Source organism: Engraulis encrasicolus, chromosome 23, assembly GCF_034702125.1.
Source record: "Engraulis encrasicolus isolate BLACKSEA-1 chromosome 23, IST_EnEncr_1.0, whole genome shotgun sequence".
NCBI classification, from domain to species: Eukaryota; Metazoa; Chordata; class Actinopteri; order Clupeiformes; family Engraulidae; genus Engraulis; species Engraulis encrasicolus.
Genome location: NC_085879.1, coordinates 17,495,423 through 17,512,540, shown reverse-complemented (window position 1 = coordinate 17,512,540; position 17,118 = coordinate 17,495,423). Strand labels below are relative to the sequence as shown.

General features: G+C 43.4%; 3 protein-coding genes across 3 annotated transcripts in view; 2 read left to right on the top strand and 1 right to left on the bottom strand.

The window, feature by feature from the left end:
* arr3b (arrestin 3b, retinal (X-arrestin)) overlaps positions 1-4,974 on the top strand; it is an 11,902-nt gene extending 6,928 nt beyond the window's left edge. The window contains exons 11-16 of the mRNA XM_063190543.1: positions 339-423; positions 560-632; positions 772-909; positions 1,564-1,677; positions 2,017-2,066; positions 3,928-4,974. Coding sequence (XP_063046613.1) covers positions 339-423; positions 560-632; positions 772-909; positions 1,564-1,677; positions 2,017-2,066; positions 3,928-4,076 — 609 coding nt within the window. The 3' untranslated portion in view covers positions 4,077-4,974. The remainder of the gene's footprint in view (positions 1-338; positions 424-559; positions 633-771; positions 910-1,563; positions 1,678-2,016; positions 2,067-3,927) is intronic.
* A 1,439-nt stretch (positions 4,975-6,413) lies between these two features.
* nkrf (NFKB repressing factor) lies at positions 6,414-12,830 on the top strand. Its single transcript, XM_063189622.1, has 3 exons — positions 6,414-6,511; positions 8,096-8,220; positions 8,948-12,830. Exons 2-3 carry the CDS (start codon positions 8,130-8,132, stop codon positions 11,392-11,394), a joined length of 2,538 nt encoding a protein of 845 aa, XP_063045692.1. The 5' UTR covers positions 6,414-6,511; positions 8,096-8,129; the 3' UTR covers positions 11,395-12,830.
* Positions 12,831-13,638: 808 nt separating this feature from the next.
* On the bottom strand, positions 13,639-17,015 carry ube2a (ubiquitin-conjugating enzyme E2A (RAD6 homolog)). Its single transcript, XM_063189623.1, has 6 exons — positions 16,809-17,015; positions 16,375-16,455; positions 16,091-16,116; positions 15,069-15,158; positions 14,840-14,928; positions 13,639-14,350 (listed from the first exon to the last, which is right to left on the bottom strand). The coding sequence occupies exons 1-6, from the start codon at positions 16,850-16,852 to the stop codon at positions 14,222-14,224; spliced, it is 459 nt and encodes a 152-aa protein (XP_063045693.1). The 5' UTR covers positions 16,853-17,015; the 3' UTR covers positions 13,639-14,221.
* Positions 17,016-17,118: the final 103 nt, after the last annotated feature.

Sequence of the window (17,118 nt, the reverse complement as noted above, 5' to 3'; positions counted from 1 at the left end):
CAATCATGTTAGACCAGACTAGTGGGTCTGATTAAGATATTTGCCATAGATTTAATGAGGGCTTGCCATATACATGTAGGTATGTGCACAAACAAATGCTGTCAACAGCCTATTAGTGTGTTATCATCATCAATCTTGTGAATAATTCCAAAGTGAATGCACATTTTCTTGACACTCTCTAGAAAAGATTATCGGTGAGCCCTCCTGGGCTCTGTAAAATACACACACCACACGACTGCTTAAGAATAACATTTAAATAGGCTAGCTTGATAATAATCCTTCTTCTAAATCAGCTACAGTTATCTACATATCACTAACATATTATTTTTGTCAATCAGCTATACTACCATGGAGATCCCATTCCCATATCTGTGAAAATCATCAATAAAAGCAATAAGGTGGTGAGGAAAGTCAGAATAACAAGTAAGTTCAGAATTCCATGGCTGGGAGGCTATAAAACACTACATATGTTTATGACTTTCATTTTCTGAAGCTTTCAAAAATATATATCAGTTGTTTAGAATAGTTATTCATGGCACTGATTTTTTCCCCCTCATAGTTGAACAAACAGCAAACGTGGTCCTTTACTCTGCTGACAAGTACACAAAGGTCGTTCTTTGTGAGGAATATCCGTGAGTTCACAACCTTGCAAATTTTCACAAAATTGCAAATGTCTCCTTGTTTTGTAGCATTTAACATGCCTCAAATGTTCAATTGTTGAATGTTGTTTTACACACTCTCCTGACTATAAACATACTTTTTGTCTGCTAGGGATCAAATTCAGCCCTCAGCCACACATGAGAAAGAATACCAAGTGACTCCGCTGCTTATTAACAACAAGGGGAAGATAGGGCTGGCCCTGGACGGAAAACTGAAGGATGAAGACACAAACCTGGCATCAACTTCCATGTAGGTGCACGGACTACTCTCGTTGTTACAGTACTGAGCATGCATTAAAAGTGAAGCAACATTTTTGGGTGTTAAGTGTTAATGACCATTTCTGTTGCTTCTTCACAAACCTAGCCTTTTTCATGATTTACGATAGTGTTAATTCAACACGTCTAGAGTGTATTTTGGTCCCAGAGTGCTCTCTTAGTGTTGAATTAACGCTGACAAAATGTGACATTGCCATATTTTTTGGCTTCAGTCGTCTTACAGGTGCATCAGTCTATTGCTGCCATACCTTAAAGACAGACTAAGTAGTTATCCTCTTTAGCCACCCTGCAGGCTGAAAGCTGAATTGCCATTCATAAAGAGATGCTCTATGTATTTTGTAAACATTATTTGAAAAAATATATTTAATAATAAGACAGAAGTGGTGTGAATGAAGTTAAAGCAAAATGGTCAGTGTTCTATGGTCAGTGAGCTATATAATATATATTTTTTAATTCAGCGAACTATGGGTTATCACCAATGCACCTGCCAGCTGAGATGTTGTGATTGCATTAAAACATTGTTTAAAAGTTGAAAATAAAAGTTAATACTGCTTTAGTTAGTGGTAATCACATACTTATCTGTATGTCTGTCTGTCTGTCTGTCTGTCTGCCTCTGTTCACTGTGCAGCATCCGCTCTAACGGGGAGAAGGACGTCTTGGGAATTCTGGTGTCCTACACTATCAAAGTGACAGCTGTGACGTCAGGGAAGATTAAAGAACTTGTGGGAAATTTACTGAACAGGTAAATTGAAATGTCTTCAAAGAATAATATTTAATTGTATTTAATCATATAACTCTGTGTGCACCGTGTGTACACCACATCTTTTTGAACAATTATCATAGGTGCTGAACACAAAAGAAAATCTAAATGAAAGGAGCGAATAGATGTATGGCTTCCACTTAAGTCCGCTGTATCATGTACAATGTTTTGCTCTTGATGAGGGGCATTTGAGGGAGTCTTAACCATATGCTAATTTCTTAAAGGAACAGTCCACCATTTTGGAAATGTGCTTATTTTACATCTCTCCTTGATTTAGATAATTGAGTTTCACCTTTCTCCTGTTCTTCCTTCCTCCAATAGTGGAGTGACTGTGGAAATGCCCCTGGTCCTGATGTCACCAAAGCCAGCAGGTGAGCCCATTCATATCTATTTAGTGTCAGACTGAGGTGACAGATAACAGGTGACAGTCAACAGGTGCCTATACTGTATATATTGAATATAGGGTGCGGCTGTACTGTATATGAAGAGTTCCGATGCAAAACCCCCTAACTCCATTTCTGAAGACCTGCACTTCTATATTTTTTAGAGAACCCTGTTGTTGGTTTGGTTTACATTTATGTACTTGACAATACATATAAATAGTTATATTACATATATAAAATAAAACAATATGCAATTTTGATAGCTTTGTATGAAATAAAAAATGAATTAAGATTATTTTCTGAAAAGGCACTTAGGGGGTTTTGCATCTGAACTCTTCATATATTGAATATACAGTAGGGTGCGATTTGTTGAAAATTCTGAAGCGGGGATACTCCTCAGATTTTAAGCAGCTTTGATGGAATTACATTAGAACTGAAATTGAAATCATTTAGAAGGAGTCCAGGTTAAAACATAACCTCCTAACTTAACAAGCGTAACTTTACAAATGTAATTGTGGTGTATTACACTATATCTTCTTCAGGCACACAGAGACTTAGCCTATCAGCCAAAGAGGGGTTACTTAAAGTGCAATACAGTGTGCAAGACACAATACAGTTTGTGTATAGATATTATGAATAAATAGAGAGAGCTTTGATTGATTTATATACGTGCAATTGTAGACAGTTCTTAATTAAAGAAACTAATGGCAATGCTCACCCCTCACTCTTTCTTTCCTGCTTTCCAATGTTGGTTTGACACAGATGTGTAAGTATACACTAACCATTCCCATTTTTTAGCCTTCTTTTATTTACTGTATATAGGCCTATCTTAGTTTGAGGCCTCCAAAAGCGTTACAGATGTGATAGAGACTGAGCTATCGACCGAGACCTTTAGCTCTGCGGTGCCGGTTTCTCACCTGTATTCCCATACCAGAGGAGAGTTGTTAAGTGGTTGCAAGTTCAGGGCCCAAGTGGTGCACAGCTAGGCAGGATGACCTAGGTTAGCCTACAACAAGAAACAATGGTACACATGAGACAAAGTGCATACACTAGTACGTATATCATTCATAAATACTGATGTACGGTACTGTTAATTGTATGTAATGTACTATATCAAATTTAGCTAAATGTTCACCTCCAAAATAGATTTGGAGAATAGAATAGAATACAATAGAAAACAATAGAATCTTTTTATTGTCATTATTCACATTGAAAGTAACTAACTTCATTGCAGACATTTTAAAGGGATATAATGCGGTGGGATGTTTTTAAAAAATTATATCCGAGTCAAAGACGTTTTTTGGGCTCAGATGTCAGGTTTCGCAACGGCATCTAATGACCACAAATTAATTAGTAATTGGTGGTTGATATGCTGCAATGAATGTTTCTTAGATAGTTCACTAAAAACAATTAAAAAAAAAAACAATTCAATAGTGGCACTGGCCAGGGGCGGAGCTATAGGGAGGGCAAGCAGGGCACTTGCCCCTGGGCCCAGGGCCCTCTCGTAGTGGTGGTGGGGGCCCTATTGTGATCCTGGCAAGCTGTAAAGGGGGCCCTATAAGTGTCTTGCCCTGGGGCCCTATGTGTAATTATTCCGCCACTGGCACTGGCTGTTGTTGCGCCGCCCTGACGTGTGTACTGCTGAAATGTCACTGGCCCATACATGTATAAAATTACACTAAATAATATATATTTTTGAAATTCAATAAATGTAGCTACTATTCAGTGTAAATCTTCTTTTGGGTTTTAATTGAAATTAAAATGATGTACAAATGAACGAGAACGGTTTCCTTAAAGAGTGACAACATTTTATTTACTGTTTTATTTTTGTTTCAATTGGTTCTTCCAGAGCGGACATCACGGTGGAGTAGCCTTAGCCACCAGAACAGCCTGTCCCTGGACGACCAATATGAAGAAATAGACATACGCAGGAACACAGAGATAGACTTCCCTGATGTCAAGTCCTGTCATAAGCCAAGTACCTGCAGTGTGTCATAAAGTTCCACATATTTTCCTCCAAGTATGACTTTTACGTTATTGCTGTGTCTCAAATGGTGCTTCATTCAGTGCGTAGGGCGCTCACGCTGAAAATTAAATGCACTAAAAGTCCAACCTTTCCCTTGGCACTACGCACTAAGGCTTCAGTGCACTGTGTGCACTATGCACTAAACATCAGTGCACTGACACAAGTGTGCTATATGAGACACAGAAACTATAACATTACATTTACATTTTAGCTGACGCTTTTATCCAAAGCGACTTAAAGTTATTTGCAGGGTATGGATTACTCGAGCAATGTGGGGTTAGGTGCCTTGCTCAAGGGCACTTCAGCCATGGAGTGAGATAGAGAGAGGTAAGGGTGGGATTCGAACCTGCAACCTTTTGATCTAGCCTCTATCTCTAGGCCATGGCTGCCCCACCCAGGGATGCCTTACCCTGGAATGTCAAACAAACTCAGGCCCGGGGACCAAATCTGGGGGGTGTCATTTTATAGCATGGTGTCATTTCAATATGTACAGTTGGCCTGCATAAGCTTACACCATTATAATAGTAGCAATAGTAATACGATTTGTAAAGCACTTTACCATACATAACTGTCATTCAATGAGCTTGAGAGGAAATAAAGACAAGAGAGAAGAAAAATGTACAAATAAAAATATTCAAAGTAAAAAAACAATAGAGTATTATAGGATAACTTTGGCCAAAGGCAGATGAAAATAAAACTGTTTTTAATCTATTTTTAAAACATGATATTGTTGGAGCAGTCCTATGAAGTCCTTTGAAGTCCTATAAAGTTACTCTATGAATAGGAAGCTGGTTCCAGCATTTTGCAGCATAATGGTTAAATGCCATTTCACTCTGTCTGGATTTTACCCACGGCACGCCATTAGTAGAGGAGACTGAGGAACTTTAGGATGATATTACTCTTGCATATCTGCAATGTACTGTATTTTAAGGCTTAGGTCATTGAGTGTATTATAGATGATTAGAAGAGTTTTATACTCTAGTTTTAAGCAATTTGTAACATATGATTGTGACATGACATACCTTCCACTCAACAGCAGGAACTTTTGAACTACTGTATGATGGGACTCAGTCTTCCTGAAATTTGCCAGCCTTAGTATTAATGTGTGTGAATACAAAATTCCGGCCCATTTTTTGAATAAATATTGAGTTTGGCCTACAACTTCTTCACCCCAGACTTTTATTTTGTCCCTCTGTGTATTTGAGTTTGACACCCCTGACTTAATAAACGGTTTCTTCTCCAAAAAGAGGTGTAACCCAACTTGGACGTGAAAGACCACTGACTGAAGCTACTGTACAATAATTCCCAGTTATTTAATGAAAATGTTACCTTTGTCATGATTGTCCTTTGTCAATCACCTTACCTCCTCCCCTTGTCCTTTTTTGCCTGTTCAAGAGTTGAGTGAAAATTAAATATAAAACTATATTGTTTGTGTCTTTTGCATAAAAAAGTGTGAATATGATGCTGTTAATAAAGATATTAAGTATTCATTTGTCTGTCTGTCGCCTGTTTGTCATTTTTCTGTGTGTTAGACCAAAAAAAGGAAAAATGTTAATGTGGCATAGTTCTATTATTTGTTAAAATGTTGAGTTTATGAAGCACATTTTAGAGGCAAGCCTACATAGATGCAAATTAATATGCTATTTAATTTATTTAATTAATTTTGTCTACTGTAGGCCTATGTGTCAAAGGTCATGTGATGGCAAGGCCGGTGCTAGGCACAGACAAGGCGATTGCCCAGGGCGCCAAATGTCTTGGGGCACCAGTAGCGCCCCAGTCCCACAGGATGAGAATATCCAAACAATTAATATTGGCAATGAATTCATACGCACAATAAAGTACACGTAGGTACTAGATCTGCTGTGCTTGATCAATTCACAATGTAGATCCAAATGCACAAAAAGCATAGGGGGCCTACGGCACCAAAATTACTAGAACCGACCCTGCTTGATGGAGGTAGGCCTAGTCAAAAATAAATCCATTAAAAACTGTAAAGACAGTAAAAACGGCATATTTGAAATTGAATAGCGCAACATTACTAGCCTACCGTAATTCCTTCCACATGCACATCTGCTGAAATGTTGATTTGCTCTTGATGTTGATTGTTTGCAAGGAAAAGACAGTGTGTGGGCCTATGGTGTCATATAAAGTATAGGTAACAACAGATTAATTTACTCACTACCTGTTCGTATGTAGAACTTGCAAAATAATTAATTATAGGGTTGCCTATTAAACTAAAGCAACGTTGAAACATGGCTGCAAGTGGCTGTCTGCAAGTGGCTGGCAAGCAGCGAGCAAACAGGGACAGTAGCAAGCTCTAGCTTAGCAACTGCCTGACTGCATTCATTCAGGCGAACTACCGCTGACTCAAGGGCACGTAAACACAGTCAGAGAGCTACACCAGCAGGTAAGATGGTTTTTCTCTGGCATCTCACTTGCTGCGTTCACATTCTTCATCTCGTGCGATCTATGCATCAACAGATAGATGTAAGATCAGCTTGGTTGCTTCGTTTAGGTGGGCACTCTCTTAGCAGGTTCTTGGGTCTAAAAGCGACTTTATATGTTTTATATTGCTATGTGATGACTGCGTCACCCGGTAAACTAGCCTGTTAGCAAGCTAGCGTATTTGAGGACTGTCAACAGAAGAGCAATGCGTTACATTTCTGCTGTATTTGTGGTCGGTGTTTTGTGAAAGCTGGTGGATTCCATGGATCAATTCATTTGTGTCTTTGTTGAGCAACTACTGTGGTCATTTTAGTGCGCGTGGAGGTTTGTAACACTATATAGGCTAATGGTTGACAGTGGTTGTCTGGTTAGCTAGGCTAGCTTGCATTTGGTCATTAAATTTAACCCTCTGGTTATGTTGGAAGTGTCGTATGTTTGCGAAAGGGAATACACCTTGATAAGACTCTTCACACGTCATTATGAAGATGACAATAGTACGTTGACAAAACTGATGTCCATATTTGTGATTTTTCATCTCAACAAATCTCATGTCTCTCGTCGCGTGAAGTCGGCTATAAGCCCCTCCTTGAATCGTCCATTTTTCAATACCCATGATTCCGCCTGGCACGCCATGCTGCTGCAAGCCGCTGCGGGCCCGAGCCTGCCTTGGGATGAAAATAAAAGCCTGCCAGGGCTAGAACTACGACTACTCATCATCTCATCTTCTCATCTAATTCTAGAGCTACACCCATATAGTGGTTGTGGATGATACTTTGTTGATCTACGTTCTGACACTTTTCATTACCATTTTCCACTTAAAGCATTGGCATTGTTTTGATGTAGGCCTACAGTTGCTCCAAGCATTGCCATTGTTTTCTGATTTGACACAGACTGTGCCTCTCGACATTGCTTGCACAGAAGCATTTCTCGTTTTTATTTTTATTTTCATGTAAGTTATCACAGTTGGAGACTGATAACACCATAGCGAGCTGAATGATGAATGTATTGACTTGAATCATGTTAAAAGCATCAGTCTGTGTCTGCGCTAATGTGTATATGATAACCTTGTCTGTCTATTAGTAGGCCTGTATATTCTTCATTCAATCAACCTCCAATATTCAATTGCCTGAATTCAATCCCCATTCACTCTGATCACACCAAGATGAATGACAAATGTATTTAAATGTGTTCAAAGCAACAGTTTGTCTGCACTAGTGTATATGAATACCTTGTCTGACTACTGTATGGTATGGTATAGTATGTTATTCGTTATAGTCAATCAAACTACACAGTGCTTCCCACAGTACTTTAAAGTTATGCTGCCACCCTGATCGGTCCAGTGTAGGGGAAAAACACTTTTAGGGGGTAATTTCAGTGTATTTCATGTCAAACTGTACAACATAACCTTTCCACACATCACATGTCTCTGATGCAACACCCCCACCGTCACTACCAAATGTTCTGCGAGAGACACTGCTGTGCAGTATTCAGTTACCTTCAATTTTAGCCCCCCTCTTGAACCGCTCTGTCTCCCCCATGTCTGCAGGTATGGCCGACGAGTGATGTAGAAGGAGCAGGAGATGGCAGAGGGAACCCATGCTGGCGACATGCCCTCCTTCCAGCCCGTTCCAAGTGCTGAAGCAAAAAAGAGGCCAAATTCGTCAGATGGAAGTAAGTGCACGTTGCTCTCTCTCTCTTTTTCAGCATCGCCCAGCCAGTGTGCACTTTTCATTTTTATTACTGTCTGCGTTGCAGAATCTAAAAGCAGGCCTATGGTGTGATTTTTGGGTGTGGGTGCTTGTGGAAATGGAACATAAAAGTTATGTATAGTGCAAAAAAGTAAGCATACTAGTGTACTTCATCCACAGTGGCAGTTCAATGTAAAAGCTGGATTTGTCCCTGTGTTTAAAAAAAATGTACAACCATCTCCAATGGGCCCCCCTCCCCAGCAATATATGTTCATAAATTGTGGGCCCCCTATACACATGGGGCCCTGGTGACTCAGTCACTCAGTTTACCCCCCTGAAAGACACCCCTGCTTACAAGTAGAAGGGATCCCTACATCTTCATCAATGGCTGTAGTGCTCTTGAGCAAGCCACCTAACCCCACATTGCTCCAGGGGCTGCAAGCAGTGATGGGCAGCCTGGATTCAGAAGCTACAATACAGGTCCACATATTCAAAATAACCTGGTCATTTGACCTGTTCTTTTCCAATTAGGCAATCACCTGGTTGAATTGGACATGTAAAACCAGGTCATTTGGAATACGTGTCACTGGATTCTGAATCCAGGTTGCCCATTGCTGGCTGTAACTAATACCCTGTACTTAAATCATTGTAAGTTACTGTGGGATAAAAGTGTCAGCTAATGATTATGAAACGTTGTGTGTCCATCACAGGAGACGAGCCAATGAGGAAGATGCCAGTGTCAAAATACACCCCCAGGCCTCGCTTCGAGCCCGTGCAGTTCGTTAGCAGCGGCACCAGCGGCGGCTCTGGGTCCGGGTCGGGCGGAGGCGGCGGCGCTACCACGGACGAGAAGGAGAACGAGAAGGACCGTCGACGGGGCGAGATGAACCACCACAGCGTGCGGCCCCAGCACTCCTCCAGCTACTCCAGCTCGGGGCGCTCCTACGGAGGCTCGTCCTCCTCGTCTTCGTCGACGTACGACCGGGACCGGGACCGAGGCTCGTCGTACGCGTCTGACTCGTGGAGAAATCGGGACTCGGGGAGCGGCGGCAGTGGCGGCACGGCTGGTCTGGGATACGGAGGCGGCGGCAGTAGTAGCAGTAGCAGTCGGAGCTCAGGAGGCACTGGCTTCATGTCCAAGATGCAGCAGGACTACACGGCCAGATTCGACGCACACAACTCCCGGCAGTCCGACTCGTCCTACAGATACAACGACGGCTACGGTGGAGGAGGTGGAAGCAGCCGGAACAGAGGCTGGGGGGACTCCTCCTCTGGACGGCAGGGGCTGGGATTCGGCAGTGGACACCAGGACCGGGGATCCTCGAGGTTCAGCCGCGCCTGTAACAGCCCGGCCAGAGGCATGTCGTTCCAACAGGCAGCCGCCGCAGCCGCCAACTCCCAGCCCACGCCGGTGGCCGCGACCACGCTTGAGGAAAAGCAGCGGCTGGTGGAGAGCGTGGCCGCCGCCATCGCCACCACCTCCCGCGACCCGTCGTCGCTGAGCGGCTCCGACACGCCCAACTACAACTTCATCCTCAGCCGCAGCATCCAGGCCTGCCGCACCAACCCGGAGTACATCTACGTCCAGCTCAAGGACATACCCATGGATGACCTGCCCAAGAACCGTAAAGTACCCACCGACGGCTACGCCTGCGAGCTGAGGTGCCAATCTGTTTACCTAGCGACAGGTTATTCGGGAAGCAAGAACGGCGCGCGTGACCGCGCCTCAGAGCAGGCCGTGAAGCTGTTCCTGCAGCAAGTCGAGGCCCGCGTCGTGCAACGCAAATACAGGCACGCGCCGGTTAACGACATCGTCGTGTGCGCGAAGCACCAGCCGACCCCCGCGATGGTGCCTCCGCTCCGCAACCCCGAGGAGAAGCCTCCGCTGAGCTCCAAGGGTATCTACGAGCCGGACAAGAGCAAGCACTGGACGGAGTTTGTCGTCCAGGACAACGCCGTGGACGCCATATGCATCCTGAACAACTCGGCCGCCTACAACCGCATGAAGATCGACTACAAGTTCGAGCCTGTGGCCAACAGCAACATCTTCACGTGCAACGTCTTCGTGCAGGACCAGTTCGTGGCGTCGGCCCGCGGCACCAAGAAGACGTCGAAGCACGCGGCCGCGGAGGAGGCGCTGAAGAAGCTGAGGCAGAACCAGGCGGCGCGGGAGCAGGAGCAGCAGCAGCGGCAGCAGCAGCAGGAACAGCAGAGGCAACAGCTACTGCAGCAGCAACTACAACTCCAGCAGCAGCAACAGCTCCAGCATCATCACCATCAACCGCAGTTCTCCCAGGCTAGTTACTACTCGGAGACTGTTGGTGGTGGTGGTGGTGGTGGTGTAGGCGGTGGTGGGAGATTCGGCCAGCACGGAGGCAGAAAGAAGCAGCTCAGCGAACTGGTGATTCTGGAGAACTCGGATAATGCCATCTGCATCATCAACGACACGGCTCAGTTCAACAAAGTCTCCGCCGAGTACAAGTTCCAGGTGATGCCGGACCACCGCTGGAGGTGCGAGGTGTACTTGGAGGGCCAGTATGTGGCGGCCGGGCTGGGGCCCAAGAAGACGGTCAAACACATCGCGGCCGAGGAGGCCCTGGCCACCTTGCGCCAGACCCAGGCCGTGGTGAAGTCCAACCTGCGCAAGGAAGGCTATGCCGACGCGCTCTCCCGCAACCAGATCCTGGCGCGCTCCGGTGAGGACGCCATGCAGCAGGAGATCAAGGAGGACAACATCGGCAACCAGCTGCTGCGCAAGATGGGCTGGACTGGCGGCGGGCTGGGCCGCGAGGGGGAAGGCATCGCCGAGCCCATCCGCGTCAAGGAGCAGTTTACCCGCGAGGGCCTGGGCATGGACATGAGCCGCGGCCCCGGCGCCCAGCTCACTAAGCGCAACATCGAGGAGATCATCCGCAACTACGCGGCGTCCGACCGCAACGATGACCTGCGCTTCTCCACGGAGCTGAACAACGACGAGCGCAAGCAGATCCACCAGGTGTCACAGAAGTACGGCCTGCGCAGCAAGTCGTACGGCGTGGGCAAGCAGCGCTTCCTCATCGTGAGCCGCAAGGTGCACAAGGACCAGCTGATCGGGCAGTTGTTGCAGGAAGGGCAGGTGGGGAGATACGAGCTGGTCAAACCTCAGGCGTCACACTGACTTGACTCTACTTGACTGGATTGGACTGCGTATGTACAGTACTTGCGCTAGTTGGCTGACTGACTTGGCTGAATGGACATGAACAGGGCTGCCCCACCCAAATCGTATCCGAAAAGAGAATTTTCGTCCATCTTGGGAGTATTGTCCAGCTATGAAATGTATTCAAGTTCAGTTTGTTGTTCAGTTTGGAAAGAAAAAAAAGAAAAGAAAAGAAGGACAAGACGAGGAAGAAAAGAAACTGTAAAATGTATTTTTCAAACCCCCCCTCTGTATCAGGAAATGCCTCCGTTGCTTCTCCATTCCTGGACAGACAAGACAATTAAAAAAAAAGATAATGTTGGCAGTCGATAACTGAACACAAGTAAGATTATTTTTGTTTTTGTTTTGTGTTGTGCAGTTTCTGCGTGTGCTTTACAAACCATGTCATTCCACTTGTTTTATTGTCTGCTGTACTGTACCTCTCTCACTTTGCCACCTCTGTGGCTGGCAAACCAAGCGCTTGCGCAGAAGGTTCGAAAAGGAAAGTAACCACCACACAAAGGGTTCACCCATCACCCAGCTTGTGACCCCATCAATGAGTTTCGAGAACAGAGGCCACCACAACAGGAGCTTTTTCAGCAACAGAGGGGGGGGGGTATAATCCAAGATGGTGGTTCAGTAGCAGCAACCCATGTTAAGTTAACCTGGAGGTAGTGGTGAACTAGCTAATAAAAGAGGCGGGAGTCTTCATTTTTCACAAAATGATGCTGCTCTATTGGCAGATTTACCACTTTCTGTAGGTCAACTTTGCCATGGTTAATAAGCAGGGCTCTAAATGAACAACTGCCCAACGGTCAAATGCTGGTGAAAATTCAGTTTTGTTTGTAGAAAAGAAAACTTACTAGTAGCCACTTTGATCCATTTGGGAGTGTGTGTTTTGCTTGTAAGATTACCATCTACTTGCTATTTTTGGCCGGTGATAAAAAAGTTAATTTTGAGCCCTGGTTACTAGCACTTGACCATGTTCTGAGAATGCCCTCGAGGTGCTCCATGTAACTCTACGTTTGTAGACATTCCATCCTTATGTTGAGTACCACGATAATTCACCCTTCACTGCCACCATCACATTCAAGATTTTTTTCTCGCCATTTGATGCAAACATTTGCGCCCCCCTCTTTTTGTTTTAAGATGATACATGGAAGAAAATATGACTTTAAAACCCTGCTGTATTGTGAACACACAGGTGAATAGAGAGGATGTTTAAACAGGTGTTGTTTGAGAGGATGCCATCTACAATGCAATCACACTTGGTAAATGTGCAAGCTGCAAGATCTGGAAAGATGTTAGGCGAATTAGTATTTCTTTTGTTTGTGGATACCGTTATCTTGTCTGCTTGTTTTCATATCTGTAATATCTTAACAATAAACTCAAAATCTGATCGATTGTCCTCTCGGAAACTGTGCCCTAGAAAGATTCCCTCCATTTCATCCCCCACTCCCAGCCCCCACATCACCACCACCACCATCACCAAAACCTTAATAAATACACTTCCAAACTTTAAGAATTTTCTTTTTTTACTGTTTATTTACAAGAAGTGAGAAAATGTACAGTTTCTTACATGGGTTACTAGTGCAAATTGTTTGACACTGAAATTTGATGTGCATTAGAAAAATGTTCACCCTCTGATGATTGAGACCAGACGCTGGGTTAAAAGACCAGAACACAGACACACACACACACACACACAAGACGAGCATCATGCCCGAGCTGTTTGAGTTAAGAAACCTCCAATGTGGGATAGAGACGTAAACAGCACTTATAAATCAAACCAGAAAAAAGGTGTGCACACCATGCAACCAGGTACCAACGGGTGGATGGAGGAACAGTGTTTTGACAGAGAGTTTTCAGATGTGACAACATTGTCATTTCCATACATTCTGTGTCCTAACAGTGGGGCAACGTCCGTAATATCCAAACATCAGCTTCCTCTTATTAGGTTGTAGCAAGATCCCATTACATTGATTAAAAAACAACCAGGGAGTTCAAGATATGCTTATTGTGGTGACTCTTACTTAGAATGCACATCACAATACAAGGGCCAATACAGTCACACGTTTCCTGACATTATTTGAACTTTCACCACTAGTGTTGTCTTGAACATCACCATCAAAAAGAAAACAGAACAACTCAATAGGGAACAGACCTGTTGGCCTAAGCTTAAGTTGGTTTAAATAGAAACTGCAGATAATTAAGCTTGACAACAACCAAACAGAAGGGTCAAAGAAAACATGATGCTTTTGTGACACCTCATTCACCAGACTGGAAACTATGAGAAAAACAAATCAAAATGACTCCAAAACAATGCAACTTTTAAAGAAACAAAACTTGCATCTTTAAGGGGGCAAACTCCAATTAAAAACATGGCAAATATATATATTAAAAAAAAATCAAATTTCCAGGGTGATGGTTAAAGAAAAAAAAGAAGAGAATGTGTTGTTGCAAGTAACCCAGGCACAACGTGGTACATTTAGTTCGGTATAACTGTGCCTTTAGGGGAGGTGTAGGGAGGAGAGAAGACAGGGGGGTTTCCTGCATAAGAGTGAGAGATCACAACACAACATCACTCTAAACCTCGCAAACAGCTAAGGAACAGACAAGTCTACAAGAGTAACAGGAGTAGGATTCAAAAACATGATGTGTGTTTTTTATTTTATTCTTGGGTATGGCCAGACTGACTGACTGACTCCTACTCTTGCCCTCCCATCGTATCAAGGCTGGGTATTGTTTGTTCATACTTGGTGAACAGTTGAAGAGAGGTGGGTTGTGGAGGAGGAGGGGGGGTTGGGGGTCAACAGTCTCGCCAGCTCTGTTCTACGATGGCTGAAACTCGCTTCTCGTATTCCCGCTTGTTCTCTTGATACAGCTGAGCCGCCTGGCTATTGGCTGGACTATTGGGGTTTGGTTCATCCAGTAGAGACTGAAGAATTGCAAAAACAAAGCAAACATGTGTGTTTAATACAAACAACAGACAAAAGTTGCTGCATTTTGTTCTTTATCCAAGGAACATCATCAGTCTTTGAAGCTGCAAAACACCGTCCAGTTGCATAGAACTTAATTATTTTGAGTAACGGGGCCTCTTAGATGAATTTTCATTTTCACAGGCATTACAAGCCATTGCCCACATGTCAAAGTATTACATTACATTACACTTTGCTAACGCTTGTATCCAAAGCGACTTAGACTTTAGGTTCAGGGTATTGGTTACAGACCCTGGAGCAATGTGGGGTTAGGTGCCTTGCTCAAGGGCACTTCAGCCATGGATGAAGGTGCTGGTAAGAATGGGATTTGAACCCGCAACCCTCTGATCTAAAGGTCTATGCTCTACCGACTGAGCCATGGCTTTCCCGTAGCACTGCTTGTTGCTCTTAACATTACAGCGGTGATTTCCTAATACTTGAATCATTACCTGTATTGAGGTTAAGATTGAAGATACATCATAGGTTGGACTCCAGCGATTCTGAAGAATGTCCAGACATATACTACCATCTGCATATACTGAACACAAAAACACAACAGAGTGCGAAGAGTATGACGAGACGACATATCCACAGAGGCAAAGTTCAAAACATTAAGTTCAATAGCTTTCACTGCATAACCGTGATCCACAGAAATAATAATTCAATACTGTTGCTTACCATTTGGATGAAACATTTTTGAGACAAAACGAACTGTCGGGGGCTTATTTGGGTATTCTTCTGTAAATTCTATCGTGAGCTTGAATGTTCCTACAAAGGAAAGAACATAAATGTATGATCAAATACAATATGAGCATGTGCATGACACGATATAAGCTGTACCTTAAGATACACACATTGACTCCTTCAGCATGATACTACACTTTTCAAAATTCTAGAGAAACATATTTCAAAATTTTCCAGGCTTTAATTGGACTAGTAGGACACCGTCAAGGCAATGCATCAAGAAATAGGCATGACAGTGAGAGGATTGAACGAAAAAAGGTCCTCTAGCCTGTTTCAACTGCTCCTTCACTATAACCTTCTACACAGCATTGAAAACAGTATGCATTTAACAGTAGCCTACATTATAACATATCATTAAAAACATCGGCGTTAACATTGGCCCAGATGTCCGATGTGTTGAGAAATGTCGATACCGATACACCTGGCCGATACATCGTGCATCCCTAATTATAACATATACAGTGTTGGATGGCTTCAAGCTCTAAGTATATTAAAGGTGGAAGTGTGACAGCCTGTGGGCCTAATCTGGTTGTCTAGAACTAAAGCACAAAAAAAAACATGTTCACAGAGAATGGAACTCCAAGCAAGTGTACCATTACTTTTCAAATACCTTGGTTAGTCACTAGATTTGGCTGTGTTACAGCCAGGAGCCTGGAGCATTGTTCACTTATTTAGCCAAAATCATTTCTAATGATGCCTTTCTCCTGTTTGTATTGTTGAGATAGTGCCTCTGTATGTCGAAATGAACTTCTCATTGATGACGAGGAAGGCAACATTACATCATCTACTAACTGGTTTACAAGCCAGGGATGCTCATTTTTCCTTCAATAAGACTTCTATTTAGACTAAAATTATTAGCTCATCTTCAACGTTGACAGCTAATTCACCTGGACAACAAATGTGTGCTGTGGTAGGCGTGGCCAATGTAAGGAACTTGCCAAGTCTATGGAACTTACCGTCTTCGAAAGGAGTTCCTTCGGGCCTGTGGAAAGGAGCACATTGCATGATGATGTTAGATCTTTTTAGGTTCCTGCCGAGGATCATCATAGGCTAAACATGATAGCGGTGCACACAGTAAATTGTTTCAAATATATTACCCTGTATGTTTCTTTTACTCCAGACCAAATCTATAGCAGTTTAATATTGTATAGTGACACCAACTTTAACATTACATCCAAGTAGGAAATACACTTTGCTCTGACAAGCTCAGTCATGACAGCTCTGCCTGTGACCCCCTTACCCAAAAATGACTGCATTCCAGACCATGATATTATTTTCTGACGGGGCTCCGCTTACTCCAGCTGGGGGATCCTCTTGAAGTCTTAACACAAGTTCAACGCAACATTTAAGTATTTACAAACCATCTGCTGAACGCAAATCAGCCTCAAGCCTAGGGACGTCAACATTAAGCTGCATTAACCAAAGTCTGCTGACTTTTGACAAATCAAAGAACCGATAGTTCTAGCAGAAACATTACGACAGGCAAGGCAGAGAAACAAAATGTATAGATATGTATGGAATAGTATACCTCTTATTTAGATCACTAACAATCCCCATACTATAAGCTCTAATATAAATCTGCCAGCTAGTCTATAAAAATGTATAGTTCTTGGGTTACTCAATTAGCCGGTTGGCTATAAACAAGCAAAGGCCTTATTTTCCCATGTCGCTTACCGTTTAAAATCCCTCATTAAACGTCGTCTTGCTGGGGTTGACATTTTGCTAAATGAACACCACAAAACTTAACACATTGGCGTCTGGAAATTGCAACTATCGCCGTATGTGTTTGCCTATTATTAGGGTAAATTTAGCTAGCTAGCTAGCACCTATTAGCTTCGATATTCTTGCCTGTTTCTCAACTAAGCTAGGCTCTCAGGGGACCGGAAGTACCACTGGTTAAAAATATAGGGGGGTACGATTAATAATAGTAAGCTTGTTAATATTTTGCAGCAAAACTTATTATTAGTGGTGGTCAAAAAGAATG